This window comes from Nomascus leucogenys, chromosome 5 (assembly GCF_006542625.1).
Source record: "Nomascus leucogenys isolate Asia chromosome 5, Asia_NLE_v1, whole genome shotgun sequence".
Lineage (NCBI taxonomy): Eukaryota > Metazoa > Chordata > Mammalia > Primates > Hylobatidae > Nomascus > Nomascus leucogenys.
In genome coordinates this window covers 122,105,990-122,125,140 of record NC_044385.1, presented here as the reverse complement: position 1 = coordinate 122,125,140, position 19,151 = coordinate 122,105,990, and the positions used below count along the sequence as shown (strand labels likewise).

Genomic DNA, 19,151 nt, shown 5'->3' with positions numbered 1-19,151 from the left:
GTTTGCATCCACAGCGATCTGGGGGCTACTCCCTAGGCCTAGAGATCGAGTCACTCTATTGTAGCTCCACCCCCTCCCCTTCCCCATCAAATATGAAACCAGCACCTTCAATGTCAAGCCCTTTACTCAGGGCTTTTTTTTTTTTTTTTTTTTTTTTTTTTGCCTGCAATTATTGGTGTGTTTCCAAGCGGGCGACTTCTGCAGCACCCAGTCTGGGTTATATGAAGCAAAAAGAAAACCGAGGAAACTCACATTTGTGTCATTTATTGGGTCTCGAGGTCCCTGGAGGCTTTGCTTTCTTCTCTCCACCTTTTAGACTCTTCTGTTTATTCTACATATCATGCATGTCCAGGGGTTTTAGCTGTGCTCAGTGAGAAATAGAGAAAAGTGAATCCACTCCATCTTTCCAGAAGTGGTAATCCCCTCAACTTGCCTTTTTAAGAACTGTGGTTTTATACACAGAAGCCACTTTAAGTGGCTTTAAGTTCAAAAGCATTAAATACATTCACAATGCTGTGCAACCATCACCATCATCCCTCTCCTGATCTTTTTCACCAACTCAAGCAGAATCCTTATATCCATTCAACAATTCCCCATTCCCTTCTCCCCCTAGCCCCTGGTGACTTCTACTTTCTATATTTATGAATTTGTCTGTTCTAGATATTTTATGTAAGTGGAATCATACAGTATGTGTTTGTCTGTGATGAGTTTATTTCACCATAGCATAATGTCCTCAAGGTACGTCCATGTTGTAGCATGTGTCAGAATTGCCTTCCTCTCTAGGGCTGATACTCGGCTGTGTGGATATAGTACATTCTGTTCGTCCATTTAGTCTGTTGATGGACACTTGTGTTGTTTCCTAACTTGCCTCTTTAGCGCTGAGAGCTGACATGAGGGGGAGAGTGGATGTTCGTGAAACTCTTTACCTTGGTTTGCCCTACTCCTTTCCCTCAGTAGTAAAGGCAGAAGAACAGAAAAAGCCTGACTTTTAGGATGCAAGTCCTGGCATCCTGGATCAATCTTCAGTCCGCTTTCCTTTAAGCAGCCTGATAGAGGCTACTGTACAGCTTATGTGGTTGGCAGACTGGTGCTTAGTGACTTAAATAACCTTCCAATATGGATTTATTCACAATGAAATCTGATGCTTTTTAAATGCCAAAAAGGAAAAAAAAAAAAAAAGGATATTGTGAGTCTGTGCACATCCCTGCTCCTCCAGGCCTCATCAGTCCCTGCCAGAGCACAGCCTTACTCTGACTGCCTGGTGTCGTCACTGGGCCCCAGAGAACCAGCCATCCAAAACTGCAAGGGAAAACAAATTCAGGAAAACCCTACACACGTCAGTGAATGCCTCTACACCAATCACATCTTGACTGAAGCTACCATGAAGGTACCCAGTCCTATAGTTCAGGCTACCACATAAAAAACGTACTAAAAGACTGTGGACCCTGAGGATCTGAGAACAGTGTGGCTCACTGATAGGAACTTGGACACTGTAAAGGCAAGCATACATCTGCATCCTGATGCACGTTCCATGTTCCTCAAGGGTTGAGTTGATGTGGACAGAACTTCTTGTGGTGGCCCTCGTACTCCTACTCAAAAGTGAACCCTCCACAAATACTACCTGACCCGTTGTGATTATTCCCAGTAAAACAAATAACCCCAGCTCTTTCGCAAAGTTTAAAATTTGCAGTTTCACTCCCAGCAGGCTTTAAGGTTGGTGGTTTTAATTCAAGATACTAAGTATTTTAGAGTAGGAGACTGTTTTGTTTTCCCAAAATATTGTGATGGACTACATCACAATATATGATGGACTCTGAGATTTTTAGATCCTGGTGCTGCTATATAGTGATTGACTCTGAGATTTTAGATCCTGCAGGGCTCTGCTACATAGTGATGGACTCTGAGATTTTAGATACTGGCTCTGGTTTCCTCTGTTAATTCTGTTCAGGAAAAAAATTACACATGGCATTCTGAAAGATGTGAAGATTAGGAGAAGTCTAATCTTCACTTATACCAAAATCTGGAGACTAAAATGCTGAGAAAGGGCCCTTGGCCCCATTCCAAACACTTGTAATTATTGAACAAAATATAGCAAATATAATTACATTAAAGCCAGGATTGGAAGATAGAATGGGAAATCACTAGATACAGAAACAGAGAAGAAATTCAAACCTGGAGTGGAAATTAGGTAGTGAGGTTAAGGCTATCCACAGGGCCAGAGGACCTCAATTTAAGTCCAGGGCTTTGAGGAATGGAGGCAAGTTGGGATTTTAACACCCACATGCTTCTGATAGGTCCCATCTCAGTCAGGGAGCTGGAGGGCTGGGCTATAGCCAGAAACTTTAAGGAGCTGTCAAATACATGAAGGACAGACTAGAAGTTGGCAAAATAATAATAATAATAATAATAATAATAATAATAATAACAATAATCTACTAAATCTAGATCCCTCTCCTCTGGAAGAATTGGGTGGCAAACTTAGGATTCAATTGGAGAAGGCCTCAGAAAAGGATCTCTTGGCACGAGAAAATTCCGAATCTTTACTAAGCAAAGACCCTTGTCTGGGTCATGCATTTGTCTGTTTTCTAAAAATTAGGATTAATTGAAACAAAGCAGGTAAAAAAATCAAGTTGTGATTTTTTTTCTGATGCACATGAATTGGATCATCATCATCCACATTGTCAGTCCTCATTAATATCACAGTTATAATTCTCTAAATGTGATCACCAATACTCCATGCTAGACTTCTTATAAACAAATTGTAGGAGTGGCTTTCTCCAAAATAACATTTACAAAACAGGTAAGTGAGGCTCAGGTAAAACTGTTGTATTACTGATCACCCTGTTGTACTTCATCAATAATATGATTAAGAGCAACTTAACATTGTGATATGATGTGGCTGTGTCCCCATCCAAATCTCATCTCGAATTACAGTTCCCATAATTCCCTCACGTTGTGGGAGGGACCCAGTGGGAGATAATTGAATCATGGGGGTGGATTCCCCCATACTGTTCTCATGGTAGTGAGTAAGTCTCATGAGACCTGCTGGTTTTATAAGGGGAAACCTCTTTTACTTGGCTTTCACTTTTCTCATCTGCTGCCTGTGAGATGTGCCTTTCACTTTCCACCATGATTGTGAGGCCTCCCCAGCCAAGTTGAACAGTGAGGTCATTAAACTTCTTTCCTTTGTAAATTGCCCAGTTTTGGGTATGTCTTTATCAGCAGTGTGAAAATGGACTAATACACATTGTTTGCAGAGTTTATCAATCCAAGCCTTTGATTTCACTGTCAGGAGCCCTGGATGGGTAAAACACATCTGCAGCCCTACTGTGTATCTGAAGCTGTTAGAATTCTCAGGAGTCATAGTATCATGACCAGTCCATAATGGTTCCAAAATGTCCACGAAAGACATTATTCTCAGTGGGAATAGCACAATGCTGCCGTTTAGCACAATGCTAAACCCACGGCATGCTCATGGGTTTGTTTTCTCAACTATTATTCCTCACTTATAGTCACTTCTGAAGTCTACATGCACTATAAGCTCTTCTTCTGGAAACATCTCTCACCTCCTGTTAAACGGAGACTTTTAATTTCTCTTCTCCCATATTAACAATAATAAGAGTAACAATAATGCATATTATTGAATATACACTAGGACTTGTGCCATGTGATCTATACACATTATCTCATTCATCGTTGCAGATGAGGGAAGAGAGACTCTGTGAGCCTAAGTAACCTCCCAATGTCATATATCTAAAAGAAGAAAGAGGGCTTTTGGGTCCAGGTGTGTTTGACTTTGATGATGACTGTAATCATGGATGTGCTTCCATCCGACGTAATTGCTCTGTGTCAATAAAAGACAATATTGGGAATAGAGAAACTCATTGGCAATATTCTTAGTTATAAGAAGGTGCAGTGCCCATTTATGACCTAAATATTCAATAATGACACTAACCTTCTAATAGGAAGAGGAACTAGTATTCATCGATCATATACATCTATTTATGTGGTATATATTTGATACCTTCACAGACTACATATCACTTAATTATAACATTACTAAAAAGTAATTATTCTTATGCCCATTTTACAGTTGAAAGTACTCCAGTTTAGGCATCCAGGATGGTTTGGAAACCTTGGCAAATTCACAGAGGAAATAAGTGGCTAGATTGCAGTCCAGGTGTTTGTTGCTACGCCATGCTGCCCAGTATGATTTTATAATGTGTACAAAACTTATTCACAATATTCTTTCATGGATATTCATATTCTCTATCTTGTATTGAATATGAATCAAAATAATACAAATTTCTCCAAAAAGTAAAACTCTTGGATAGATGTGTCATTGATTATAGACTATTCAGTGCTGAAAGGGATTTGGAGTTACCCATTCAATTGTGAAAGTGAAGAAGCTGAAGCCTTAGAGAAGCTCATTTATACAGCTAGTGGCTCGTGGTGGGATCATGGGCAATACTCCAAAATGGCGGCTAAAATTTGATTTGGTCAAAAACCATGCCCAAAATTGTTGGGCTTCCCAATATGTGAGTTACTCAGAAACCAAGAATGCAAAATCTAAGAATTGGGTAATACTATCATCCAGTTTGCCTGGGTCAGTTCCAAGGCCTGCTTTCATTTTATTATTAATAGCATCCTGTTTTACTCTCAAAAGTGTCCAAATTTAGTAGGTAAATTATATGGTCTAGCAGTTTCATTTTCAAGTTAATTTAAAATATAAATACAGCTATTTTAGACATTATGTCAAGTTTTAAAATGTGACCGAGGCTATGATCCAGAAGCCCTGAATGCCTCTCCCTGCAGGTAGGACAATAAGGAAATCCTTGCATTCACAGAATCCCAAGTACTGCCTTAAAGAGGAACTAGATGATTTCATATTAATTTTCAGTTTCTCCAGATGACAACTGGAGAATTGTTGTTGCATAAGGACAACAATAAATAGTTAAGTTGAAGCAAACCACCTCTCTGTATTTGTTGAATAGCTGCAGGAAATACTCAAATCCTCCTAGATTGTCCACTTGTTGTGGGGCTGGCATGGGGTTCTATGTCTGGGTCTGTGAGATAAGCTGATCCCAGGCCTCATGTCACATGACCTGGCTAGTGCCTGGAGCTTTTGCACTGCATCTTGTTATTAAACCTGCATGAGAGACATTATTTCCAACATTACAGAAAGGACAAACTATCTCCTCCAGGGAATCTGGCAGGACCCTCTAACACACACTACCATAAAGCAGCTCCAGAAGCCACTGTCATCAGCTATATGCAATTAGGTTCTGAAAAATTATTGGGCCATAATTTATAATTAATGCTGACAAACTGACAATAGAATGCTGTTCATTTCCAATGTACTCCTAACAGAGATATAAGAGAACATGTTCTAACGGGATAATTTTGTCTTTTTCAGGAAACTTCTGGTTGTAATAGAAAACCAGAAAACCACTGAGACTAACTTAAAGGAAAATTTAGTGTAATGTTGGGGTGGAGGCGGGGATCTCAATGCCAATGGTAGAAAATGCAATTGGATCTCCTCATTAGTAGGAAAGCTCTCAGGAACTAAGTGAGCCATCACTACTTCTCTAAGAATCGACTTTTTTCTTTGACATTTCTCTGTAGATCGGCATTTCTGCTGAGTTGTACACAGAGCCCATCAAAGGCTTTCCCAGTGTGGCTTTCCTTACTTCCTAGTTCAAATGCCCAGCCCCACCCTCTGGACTCAAGTTCTAAATTCCTAGGAGGAAACAAATCTTACTGGCTCATGAGCTAGGCACCGTGTGCCAATGACCACATCAACGATCTATGACCAGAGAACTCATGTGCTACAAACATGGGTCCCCCGGAGCCTGACAAAACTCCCAAGAAACCTACAAATGGATAGAGTCACGCGCATTTTTATTGTATGTCTCTAGTACTAAGAATGCCTATTTTCTATTTTTCTCAAATACATCTGAAAATAAGTTGGGCATATGGGCACACAGAAGCATCATGTTCTGAGTAGGTAGTAATGCCATTTTAGCACACTCAACTGCGCCTCTGAAATCTTCTGTACAGAAGTAGATTAGATTGTGTAATTCATGAGAACCATGCCAAAAGCTCCCGACCAAGGCAGCCACTGTGAACTCACAATGAGGAGGCTGGCATCTTTTATTCTCTCTCCTGTCTTCTGTCATCTGGATATTCTTGCCTCAGCCCCTATGAAGGTTCTGTGCCTCCCACCATCTGTAAGCTTTCCTATCCTGCCTATACCAGCCCTCAGCTGGAATGTAAAAGGGGGTCTTTAATATGGGGACTGAAAACATCATAGTTTCCTTAGGCAGCTTGTCAAAGTCCTGCCAATCAGACATCCTTGATTTCTAAGCAACAAGAAAAGCTACTGAAATTTTAAGGGGACACAAGACAAAACTATATCAAGGACATGTGTAAGTTTTTATATATTTTTCTAATTTTTTTTAACCTTGATGATTCATATCTTTTAAAACTCGTTTGCCTTGGTGATTTGTTTTATTCTTGTTGGTTTTTTTTTAAAACCAGTTAGAATTGCCTTATTGGCTATTTTTGATTCAAATAGAAGTGGAAGTGATTCTTTTTAAGAATGATTTCACACACAATGAGATAGAGAAAATGGGAGTTTTTCTATATTTTCCATTACTTTATCACATTCAGCAGTTGTTTGTGTTTTAGTATAAGGATTTGGTTAGAACATTAAAAATGATTGCTTAAAGGATGAGACCCCGTTGCAGTTGTTGTGAATTAAGCCTGTTACTGTTTTCTGAAGAATAATACTGTTTAAAATTTCACATTATGATTTCATGTAGTTTAGAGTTTCAGTTCAAAGTTGAAAAACACATGATTTCCCTTCAATAGAGAGAATAAAATAATTTGATAATTTGAAAATTATGCATACTTTTCATAACATTTAATGTTTTATATTTAATCCAATTCATTCAACATTTATTGAATATATACTATTGACTAAAGCATAATAAAGATTAGAAAGATGAAAAAACTTATAGATTCCCCACCCTGCTCCCCACCAGACATCCATGAGTCCATATACTAGCTGAAATGACAAAGATAAACATAATGCAAGACAAATTGCAGCACATATGAGAAGAAAGGTATAACGTTTTTGGAAAATATGGTGAGAGAAAAGTTTAAGGAAAACAAGGGGAGGTGGAATTTAAGTTAAATTCTGGATTTGGGGTAGGCCATCTCATTAGTCAGTATCCTCGGTAAAAATTTCCAAGATCATCAGTTACTTTAAGTGTGACCTTTACTTCAGAAAACACGTAGTATTGTTAAATTGATTTTCAACCCAGAGGCAAGTCAGAATCATTTAGAAGATTTTGTTCAATACACACATTCCCAACCCTCCTTCCCCCAGACTATTCATTGATGAGACTTGGGAAGGATTTGGGCATTAACAATGCTCCCCCTACCCCAACCCTAACACACACAGACCAAGACCAAGTGTGAATGCCATGGCGAAATCTATTTAAACAGATGTACACCAATGTACAACACAGTTTCTGAAAAAACTTATTTTGAATAATAGATAATGTTAAAGTTTCTTGAAACAATCTATTTGACCCCTCAAACTGGAAATGTATTAATACAGATCATTTTAAGGTTTTCTTATTTTTATTTAAATTTATCTTGTATGTATTTATGAAATGTACTTTAGTCCTTCTGGAATCAAGTGGAGGAAAAAACCAAAATAGATATGTTAAAATAGAGATCATAAGACTAATGGAACAGACTCCTTGTGGCAATAAAGTAACAAATAATAAATGAGACCTAAGGCCATGCCAGAAAAAGTTAAAGTCACGTACCCCTACCCTTATAGAATAAACTATGCTATAATTGCCACAGGTTTTTCTTATTCTCTAGCAGCTAAACAAGCACTGGCCTCAAGATAAGCAGTATTAAAACAATGGTAGCTCACTAAGCACCAGATACTGACTAACTGACCCCTCTGTTCCACAAGCCACAGCTACAGCTCTGATTGGACAAAAGACTGATTTCAGTAACTTTCTCCTGATAAGAGACCACTGGCCATCTTCTGGTTCTGTCTGGTTTACAGAGGCTGAGCACTGAGTGCCTTCATGTCCCTGCTTCACCTTTTGACATATAGGGCTTAATTGGAATGCATTTGAATGTGAAGTCTTTACCCCAAAGTGAACAAGAGATGCATGTAACATCCATGTTTGCTTACTATTCATGCACATGCCCCCTCTTCATGGATATTTATAGCTCCTCCTACAATCTGTTAAATAAATATACTTGGCCAATCCATTCGGCATAAATTCCTATCTCATCCTCCCTTGAATAACTTGCTTTTGGTCTCTGCCTGAGGTTACACTTCCCAGCCAGTTAGGATGGCCACCCTGCTGGCTGCAACTCTTGGTAAGAAATAAAACTCTCCTCTCCAAATTTAAAGATTTCATGATTTAAGTTGACAGGTAGATGGTAGATATCAAAACAGAGAGCTAGTTAATGTTCATTATTTCTATGTTTGTGAGAGCCAACATTTAAGGAGTATTATACAAGGCATGGTTAAATGTCTTACTAAGCCTCAGCCCAGCCTCCATCCTATCAATCACATATCCAGATAGAACCCTCGCTTAAGAGAGTCTACAGCCCTAATGTAAAGAGCAGCACTGAGCACTTTGAAACTTTGCAACTTTAATATAAAAATATTAAGAATCATAAGCTTACAGCACCACAATTTGTCCATTTTAGCTCCTTTCACTTTGTCAGTGTGCAGTATAGAACTGACTTAATCCATTCCAGCTTTGAAACTAATTGTTGCTTATATAAGTTAATTACATTGACAGATTAATATTTCTTATGTAATTTACATGCATTGTTGTATCTTTTCATTGGAAACATTAGTTTGCATGGAAAATGGCCAAAATCTTTATTAAAAACCTAATAAACACCAGAGATCAGTCCCCAAAAGAATGTAATCAAGACAAAGTATAAGAAGATACTTTAACTTTCCTTGACTATTTGGTACACCAAGGAAATAAAAAGGCTTACTATTTCTGAAATGTCTCCCTCAGCTTCTCTCATTCAAATGTAGACTCTGATCAATTTCACCATCAATGCCATTGCACAGAGATAGTGCTTTGACTAAGTAAACAAGACATCTTTTTCAACTAGTGCAGCCTAATGAATGTGGTTAATAATTCCTTAAGTGACTAATATTTTGTAAGGCTGTGTGAGAAGCATTAATTAGGATAAGAGTAAAAGATGGTGTACTGTTGTGTGAAAAGCAGGAAACTGATTTTTGAGGAGATAATTCTAGAGAGCAGGATGAGTAACTTCCCTTGACAAGATAACTGGATGGCTGCTGAGAAGAGTCGGATGGTCCTTACACCATAACTCTGCTCTGTCTTCCCCAAGATGCCTCCAAACCATTGCTGAACACAATAATGTGAGAAGCAGAAGAGAAATGGAGGGAATCAGACAAGGGATGCAGCTTCAAAGTTTAAAAAATTCTTGTAATCTCATAAAAATTGAAAAGTATTTGAAATAAGTTTAAGAATCTAGTAATTGTAAAGGCTGTTATTTTTCATGTTACACCATGTGGAGTGATTAACCTTATTGAAAAAAATTAATAAGTATATGACAAAAATACAGTGGATTTCCATGGCCTCCTTATACTTGCTCTGGGAACATACTCATGCCATGACTTATCCCCCAATTTAAACTATTTTCTTCTATTTTACTTTCTTCATTTTCTTTTTCATCCAGGTAAGCATAGTTGCATGCCCCAAAGTGGACAGACTGATGGTGCAATTTAACTGTATATCTCCTACTTACATTTTAATTGGAAAAAAATAACTTTTACATCAAAAGACTAAACCCTAAGTGCAAAATTTCAGACAACAGTCAGTTGATAGAAGACATGCTTTTTCAAATCTTTCCTGGCACTCCTAAATTCCAGGTCTACAAACTGCCATTGACCTTGCCTGTTGCAGACTTACTGTTTTTGAGATACAAGCTTCTTTGGAGATTAGACCAACTTTGGAGGACACTTACATCAACCTCACCTTGATTTGGGGAAAATCCTTATTCCTTTCCTTTTATTCTCATCTTCTCTGTGTTCAAAACCCAGGGTTTTTAGAAGAAACTTTATAGTCCACTCAATTGCTCATTTATTTACAAACATTTTATGAATTCCCATAATTGTTTTTAGGCGATGTGCTGAATGCTGGTAAAACAAAAATGAACAAAGCACTGTCCCTTTCCCCAGTCACTGGAGAAGACAGTGCAATCGCGCTATTGGTATTAAGACAGAAGTCTGTTCAGGGTTACACTTGGGGTCACAAAAAGTGAGTGGTAGGGCCGGGCGCGGTGGCTCACGCTTGTAATCCCAGCACTTTGGGAGGCCGAGGCGGGCGGATCACGAGGTCAGGAGATCGAGACCACGGTGAAACTCCGTCTCTACTAAAAATACAAAAAATTAGCCGGGTGTGGTGGCGGGCGCCTGTAGTCCTAGCTACTCGGAGAGGCTGAGGCAGGAGAATGGCGTGAACCCGGGAGGCGGAGCTTGCAGTGAGCTGAGATTGCGCCACTGCACTCCAGCCTGGGCGACAGAGCGAGACTCCGTCTCAAAAAAAAAAAAAAAAAAAAACAAAAAAAAAAAAAACAAAAAGTGAGTGGTAAATCCTACCTCCAGTAATATCAAGATGTGTTCATATACCTACCATAGCTTAATTTAAAAAATTCTTATATTTGTATAGAAAATAGCATTAGAAAAATTAGTACTATGACCATATTTGACCAGAAACCACATAATGCCTAACAAGTTCTGATTTTTATTACAAATATTTATTATTGTTGCTCTACTATTACATTTGGCACATCTATGGTTTTTTTTAATTTCCAAAATGCTTTGCTAATCTGTAACTTACTATTACTTACAGTTTTTTTTGTGGAAAAGATTTTCCTACAGCAAGGTACAAAAAGGCATTCTAGTGAAAACATTTTAAATTACATTATTTACCCAAAAGACTATCTTTATGTATTACTGTTCTATTGAAATTTTTCTTTTCAATCAAATTCCATTCATTTCTACATAATGCATGTCAATAACAGCTACCATGGAAAAATAACCACAAGCAAAAACTGTTTTTCTACCTGTCTTCATTTTTTTGCCATTCCTCATGTTTCCTTCTATTTCTATTTGTGAAAGTTTGAATCCCTCCTTCTTGATGCCCTTAAATCCATAATTACTTCTTATGACAACTCTTTTGACACCCACATTATAAATTATTCATTATTTTGAATGACACCTTAATTTCAAATGCACTCTTGTACTCCTACTTTGTCTTCTGTATTTTTCTCCTATATTATTTTTATACCTTTAAATAATCTCGCTTTGAGACTTCTGGCATCTTTCTTTTTCTCTGAGAGATGCCCCTAGAACGCTGTTGCTACAGGGATTTTAAAAATCAAGTGATTCTGGTATTTCTCTTATTCATTCTTACTTCATTCCTGCTTTCTTCCTTTGTTCTTCCGGTTCCTTACATCTAGAGTGCTCTCTTCTGCCCCATCTAGCCTGTCCTTTGGCCACTTCCTTCAAAACCTGATACAATATTAATTTCCTTCAGACAACTCTCCTGGACTAACCTACTCCAATTTACTGTTTCTTTCGACCTCTGGGAATGTCAGTAAAAGCTATACATTTCATTCTCATTTACTTGGAAAGTGTCTGTTTTTGTAATTTCATCCAGTTATTTAGTTACATATTTTGTAATATTTTATTATTTATATAGTTACTATACACCCTTTCTAATTCCTGATTTTTCCTTCTTATTAGTTTTAAGTATAACCATTATTTCATAATATAAACATGTAATTGGTTGCTTAATATCTGTCTCTCCCGCTAGAATACAAGCTCTTTTGGCTAATTGCTTATTGTTGTAACCCCAGAGCCTAAAAATATACACAGTAATTACTGAATTAATATTATAGTATCTTTGAAATATCGTTCGGATATTAGTGAAATAAAAGTGCTCACAAACGCTTGCTGATTTTTTTAAGCCCCATTTTGGCTGGAATCCCTCACACTTTTTGTAACAGGTGGGATGTATTTTGCTGGAAGATGCAGAAAACCTTACCAACACAGACTTAAATTGAAAGACACCAGCTGTTTACTTAGCCATAAGTCCAAAGGTGGGCAGTTCTAATGTTGGTTTGACTGTCCAATGTTGTCATGCAGGACCTAGGTTCTTCCCATACTCCTCCTTGGCCATCCAAAGTTGCTGGCTTTCTACAGTATTGCACCATAATGTCATAATGCATCATAGCCCCCAAATGGTGGCCACATTCTCATATTTCAATGTGTAAAGCAGGAAGCAAAGAGAGTGACATCAGAAAATGGGGATATTTCCTCACTCTTGTCAATATCCTAGAAATCCCTCCAGCCCCAGCAGCCTTCTCCCCATTCCAATGACAAGAACTAAGTCACGTGCCTACTTTTGGACTAACTGTGGGCAGAGGGAAAGCAATGCTATTAAAGTCCAATCCTGATTCATCCCAGCTTCTTTGGCAAAAATAAAGGGAAACTGCTGGGTACGCAAGCAACACTGTGCCTGCTCTTCTTCTTTGTTAAATGAACCACACTGAAGCTCTGTTTTCCACAGAATCCTCTAGCTCTTAAGATTCTTCAGGCTTTTTCTTTTCTCTGCCTACATTTTAATCATTACGTCTTTTCTTTCAGATTTTTTTTCTGATTAAAATGGCCTTTTGAAACATCTACTCTCTCCACCCATACGTTTCTTTTATTGAGTTGTTTCCATACTCTTAATTTCTGCATTCTAATTCCTTTTCTTTTCAAAAGCACTGAGAAATATCACATTTTTAAAAGGAAGAACAAAGTTTATTTTGCCCCTTCCTTTCCATTCCACATATATACTGCAGATTCTCAACTGTATTAGGAGCCTCACAGGTCAAGAAACCATCGTCTGCTCTCCTTATAATTGCCAGCAGCGTTTCACAGGTGCTAAATGTACTTGACGTGCCCTTCCCCTTTACAGTTAATCAGAGGCATGCAGGCTTTAATAAGAAGTATTAGGAATCAGGGTTTTACAGTCAAAAAGTACCCCTCGCATTACAAACATCCTCTACTAATTTGTTTCTATTAAATTCTCTGCATATTTGCTTCTTGCTGGTGTCAGGAAGTCCCAGAATACAGTGTATTTCCCACTTCATACCACCTTTTCCAACATCTTTCACAGAAAGAAAGGATGGACCTGGGTTTCCATGGTAACACAAGTGCGATAATTGAAGGTATCTGGCTATAGGTGAGATAACTCCCTTTCAGATTTAGTGGAGAGAGGAGAAATGAAGATTTTCTTTTTTTTTTTTATTCTCCTGGCAATGCACTTCGGAAACTGAAGGGATCCTGCAGTGTCAGTTACTGCGTTAAGTTTTCACTATCTTACAGATTACAGCTCTTGGGAATAATTCAAATTTCTTTTATATCATTTTTATTTTTTATTTCCCACAAACGAATGAAGATATAAGTTATTTCTATAATCATCTCAGAACAGTTTATGCTGGCATCGGAATGAACATGACTAAAGGGTTAGAAAACAGACATCCATCTCCCACTCAAGTCCTCTAAATTCTCTACACGTCCTGACATCCTTTTTATAGCAGCTAATCTTTCACCCAACATTTCACATACAGCCACAAATCAGGTAAGTACCATCACTTAAGCTAGAATAGGTGAGAAAATATGCTCCGACCTGTCATGTTTCTTTTGCCTCTTGGTGGTTAAAAATCAACCTTTATGGTACTGAGCATGAAATCTGAGGCCTGTCAATATCAAGCCTGTAAATAAATGAGCTGTAACCACCCCATGGGCTGCAGTCTCTATACCCCTTCTTATCAAAAACGTCAGCATTGATGAGAAGTCAGGGGAAATAGCCTGAGAAATGTCACAAAGCTGTCCTACTCTGTATTATGCTAAGTGGAGTGACTACGGAGCCCACTCACTATTTTTGTGACAGCTTCAATCCAGAGCTTCTCAACATCTAGGGACCTAGGAGTCATGAAAACAATTACTTAAGGTGACCTTCTGGACCCACAATCCCAATGCAAATTTCTCAAAAACATAAATCACTGGAACTTCATTCCTTGCAAAGTAAATGGACTTAGAGCTCCTCTGTAATGAAAGGTACTAGATGAGTTGTCATGATCTAGAGAGAAAGCTTCATGCTTCCTGGCTCTGTTTAACAAACCTAAGAACTTCTTATCACCAAGATGCACAGTTAGAATCTTAAAAGAGACAGTGTGTCTTTCCTTGGAAACGAAGTAGAGCTTCTACTAACCTAAAGTAACCATGAATAAGCATACCAGTTTTACACAAAATATGAGACTTCTGGAAAGCTAGGTGAACACCATACTTACCTACATCCTCTTGAAACATCCCTGCCAAAGTAGCTCAGATATGAAGCATCCATGTAAGGTCTTTCAATTTTAATTCACTATTTCATATTACTAGCCTAGGATGAAATAGTAGATCCTCTTCGGTTCCAATTCCCTTAAAACAGTCCTGATTCTTAGTCCTTTTTATTAATATAATACCTTCACTGCTGATTCTGGTGGCTGATAGTACCATTCATATTTTAATGATGTGTAATCAAGAAATGCTGAGTAATATTTCACCACATACACATTTTTAAATTCAGAGGACATTTGTCCTTGATAATTTTAAATGAAAACTTGGTGTGTGTTCATTACAGCAATGTAATGTCAACATAAGTTATCCATTCTAATATAACAAAGCTATAGGGAAATAAGAAACTATTAAATTTGAGTAGTCTTTGTAGTAGTTGGACTATCGACAGAAAAGATGGTGAAAGAATACCTGGCTTTTAACTCAGACCAAAATCCCCTCTGCATGATGACCTTGTGGGAAAGAGGAACGAGGGAGAGGTATGCCAGGCTCTAACAACAGAACTACAGAAATGTGTTATTCGCAGGAAATGTGCGACAGTAACGAACAGGTGAGACTAGTTTGAGAAGGACATAGTTTAAAGAAAGTAAACCGAATAACCAGTTACTGCAAAAAATAATGCAAGAATGCTTGGGGATGTATCGTCTCCTAAATTTGATGTTATGGGTGGGAGAGGGTGTGTAACTAAGATGCAATGCTAGCTACAGAACGCTAAGTTTTAAAACTTAATAGTGAAAGAAAAAAATAATGTTTTGGGAGGAACGCCTGGAAGACCCATGCAACTGCTGCACGATGGCTCCTTAAGGACCGGAACATTTCTCACCCTGAAGACAAAAGTCCCTGTGTTCTCGATTCAGCCCACATCCCTCAGCACCATTTCCAAGCCCATCATTTAGGCAGAATGCCACGGAGACGACGTTAAAAGTGGAATTCATCATTCTGGCTTGCAACGCATCTTGTTCTTTTGCCAGAACAGGGCACAGCAACTGGCTCCTCAATCTCTGCCCCTCCCAAACACCAGCAGCCCGGCCCTGTCTCCATCCCGCCGGCCTCGGTGGCAAGGGGCTCGCGAGCTCTGGTTGGCTTGGCCGAAGCTTCCGTCACTCGCCAGCTCACCTACGACTGGTTGGCAGAAAGTGCGCGAACCGCCCCGCCTGGCGAGGCACTGGGAGGTGGGCTTGCGGATCCTGCGACTAGCGTTTTTCTCGATTGGTTGAAGGAGGAAAGTCACGTGGTATGGGGACGCTCTCTTATTGGTCGTGAATGGTACCTTGTGGTGCAGAGACGTGATGTGGTTGGCTAGAATGAATTCCAGCTTCCCACTAGATGCCCCTAGCTGGCTGTTGCTATGAGGTGTCCCTGGGCCTTCCGGCTGCCGTTCGGGATTCTGCTCTCCAGGTTTTCAATTCACCCGTGGCTGACAGGGCGTGGGAAGAGCTCGACTTCTGTTCGGCACTGAAAGGGGCGGGCCTAGAAGAAATGTGGGCGGGTCCAGAGGGTTGGTGGGTGGGACCCCGGCGACGTCAGAGGGCTCGGACCCGACTTCCGTGGTGTGCGGCCGCCTCTGACTCGCCCCTCTGGCGCGCTGCTGGGGGGGGGCTGTCACCCTCCCATCAATGTCCTAACGCTCCAAAGCTTCATTTTGTTGCGTTTACACAACTTCAGGCAGAAGCCTGTAGGTGCCCGTCCCATTAAAGCTTTACATGCTAATACAAGATAAAACCAAAGCTCTAGGAGTGCTGACAGACTGGGTGGCATCGGGCAAAGGCCCTCGCGGCCCCTCTTGGGCCTTGGGCATCTCTCTCCTTCACTCCCCGCCTCAGGGTAAAGCTTGGAGGTAGCTCTGGCCCCTCTACCACCTCATCCCTGCCGAATTCTGAACGTCTCAGGAGCCTCAGGTTGACGCTGGCTCCTGGCTCGGGCGGGAACTGCGCATGCTCGGTACACAGGCCCTGGGGTCTGACTGGGCGCGCAGGGTTCGGCGCTGCTGGGCGGTCGCGGTGCTTGTTTATCTCCGCGCGGGCAGAAGCTTCCGAGCCGCGCAGAGCCTCTCGGGAGCGCTCGCGACCGGTCGCCTAGGAGACAGGGTGGGGGCGGGGCTGCGCCGCAGGCTCCGCCCTGGCCGCCGGGCCCCGCCCCTGGCCGCGCTGCGGCTGGGGCTCGGGCGCGCGCGCTAACGCTGGGGGTAGCGGCGGCGGCGGCGGCGGCGGCGGGCGGGGATCTGGGCGTGGAGGCGCGAGGGGCGGGGCGGGCGGCACTGCGGGCCCGCGGCTCGGGCGGCTCCGGCGGCTCCCGCTCTCTCTTTGCTCGCCCTCAGTCCCACCCGGTACCCACGGGGCCGCATCGCCGCCCAGCTCGGCCCATGCCCAGGGCCACTGCTCCCTCAGTTGCCGCCGCCGCCGCCGGCGGCCCGGGGGCCGCCGCGGCTGTGAGGTGGGGGCGGCAGCGGGAGGCGGCGGGGCGAGCCGCCGGGGCCGGGGCTGGGGGCGCAGCGCGGCCGGCGTAGGTCTATGTCGCGGGCGGCGGCGGCGGCGGCAGCCGCGGAGGGACGATGCGCGAGTACAAAGTGGTGGTGCTGGGCTCGGGCGGGGTAGGCAAATCCGCCCTGACCGTGCAGTTCGTGACCGGCACCTTCATCGAGAAATACGACCCCACCATCGAGGACTTCTACCGCAAGGAGATCGAAGTGGATTCGTCGCCGTCGGTGCTGGAGATCCTGGACACGGCGGGCACCGAGCAGTTCGCGTCCATGCGGGACCTGTACATCAAGAACGGCCAGGGCTTCATCCTCGTCTACAGCCTCGTCAACCAGCAGAGCTTCCAGGACATCAAGCCCATGCGGGACCAGATCATCCGCGTGAAGCGGTGAGCGAGGGCGCACGGGGGCTTGGCGGCTGCACCCCGGAGTCACCGTCCCGGGGCCGGAACTCCCCGCGCGGGGCTCCGGGGAAGGGGCTGTTTGGGGGGTGGCTCCAAGCTGGAGGCTTTACTATTGTCATTCTGCTCCTCTTTCTCAATCTCAAATTTGAGTGCTTTGTTTCACAACTAAAATTTGGCATCGTGTTAGCCCACAGAACAGCTCTTTGTCTCTTGGACGTTGTTAGCATTGCTCGTACAGAGCCCTCAAGGAAACAAAGTTTAAAACTTGCAGGGGGAAAGGGGTGGATAGGTTTGTGTTGGGAAGAGAGGAACTGTGCAGGTATAATCGAGACATTTGCAGACTGAACAACAACAACACTCTGCCTTGGCAATGTTTGACAGCAAAAATCGCTCACACACCTATACAATAAAGTCAAGTCCAGAGGAAAGAGACCTTTCTCATCTCGTTAAAGGTTTATGGTTCCAAGGCGTTTTACAAAAATGAAGTCTCTAATTTAGTGCAAAACTTTAGAGACAGATTATCAAATTATTTGAAGACATCATAAGCTAAATGGGGTTTCGAGAATATTAACATAGAGGAGTACAAATAAGCCATTCACAGGAAAAGAATACAGCTTAACTTTTTTGTTTTTGTTTTTTTTAATATAGCCGCCTTAACCCCTTCCAAAAAAAAAAAAAAAAAAAAAAAAAAAACCACCACCACCACCACCACCACCAGTTCCTGGAAACAAAACAGAAGCTTCTTCAAAAGTGTGACACAAGTATTAGCTAATTTAAAGTTAATGTTAATAAGCCTTTATATATATATATATATATAAATTCTTTTCTAAAGTATACATTTTGGAAATATGGCTGATAAATGATTTAAAATGTTTGTTTTCTCTTAAATTCACTGAATATATTTTTCCGTGTAATTTTAAGCATTAGAAATGTGATAATATCTTAGTTCAAAGTTTTGGCAAATTTTTCTAATTATCATTTAATTACACATTACTGTTTTATCTAGTTCTTGTTAATGCCTGCTGATAATTTTGGTGTCCTTTTTTTCCTGCCTTACTCTACCTAGAGCCTAAATCTGAAGACATTTACTGAAAGATGGTTGTAAGTGCACCGTAGATACAATCACATTATAAGTCAGTTTGAGTCCACTCATTTTGAAAGAGCAAGGACCAAGTTATGTGTACCCAGGGGATGCTCAAAAATTCATTACGAGTAGTGGGTTTTTAATGCAACCTATGAGATCAAAGAGAAGGCTGTCTCTATTGCTCCACCCCCCCTTAACTAATTGAGTATGCACTTTAATAGCTGAACTAAAATTGTGCATGTTATTCATCCTTGTGTTAAATTCCAAACTAGAATAAAGCAGATATTTTCGTGGTCTCTGCTGCTAAGATTTGTGAATTTGATAGCTTTTTACTTCTCCAGTATCATTGTCCTAAAGTTAAATGTTTATAGTTAAGAGTCGAACAATTCTGGTGTTAAACTTAGTATGAGGATGGCATTTAAGGGGCTACATTTAAGTTACTTAAATTCTTATTACCCCCTCCCCCAACCACTCAATTAAAAAGAAACAAACAAAACCAACTGCAGGGTAGTTTGATACATTGCCACATGTCAATGTTAGGCCAAATGCATACATCAAAAAATAATCTAAGTAAATGCCCCAACTGCCTCACCCTTCACATTTAGATATATATGCTTAAAGATATGAAGATGCAGATATACACTGATAAAGCCACATACCCATGGCTAACTTCTTGACACAAGCCTAGGGAACAAATATGGC

General features: G+C 41.0%; 1 protein-coding gene across 1 annotated transcript in view; it reads left to right on the top strand.

The window, feature by feature from the left end:
- The first annotated feature begins 16,744 nt into the window (after positions 1-16,744).
- The window catches only part of RAP2A (RAP2A, member of RAS oncogene family), a 34,940-nt gene continuing 32,533 nt past the window's right edge, over positions 16,745-19,151 (top strand). The window contains exon 1 of the mRNA XM_003279200.3: positions 16,745-17,350. Coding sequence (XP_003279248.1) covers positions 17,037-17,350 — 314 coding nt within the window. The 5' untranslated portion in view covers positions 16,745-17,036. The remainder of the gene's footprint in view (positions 17,351-19,151) is intronic.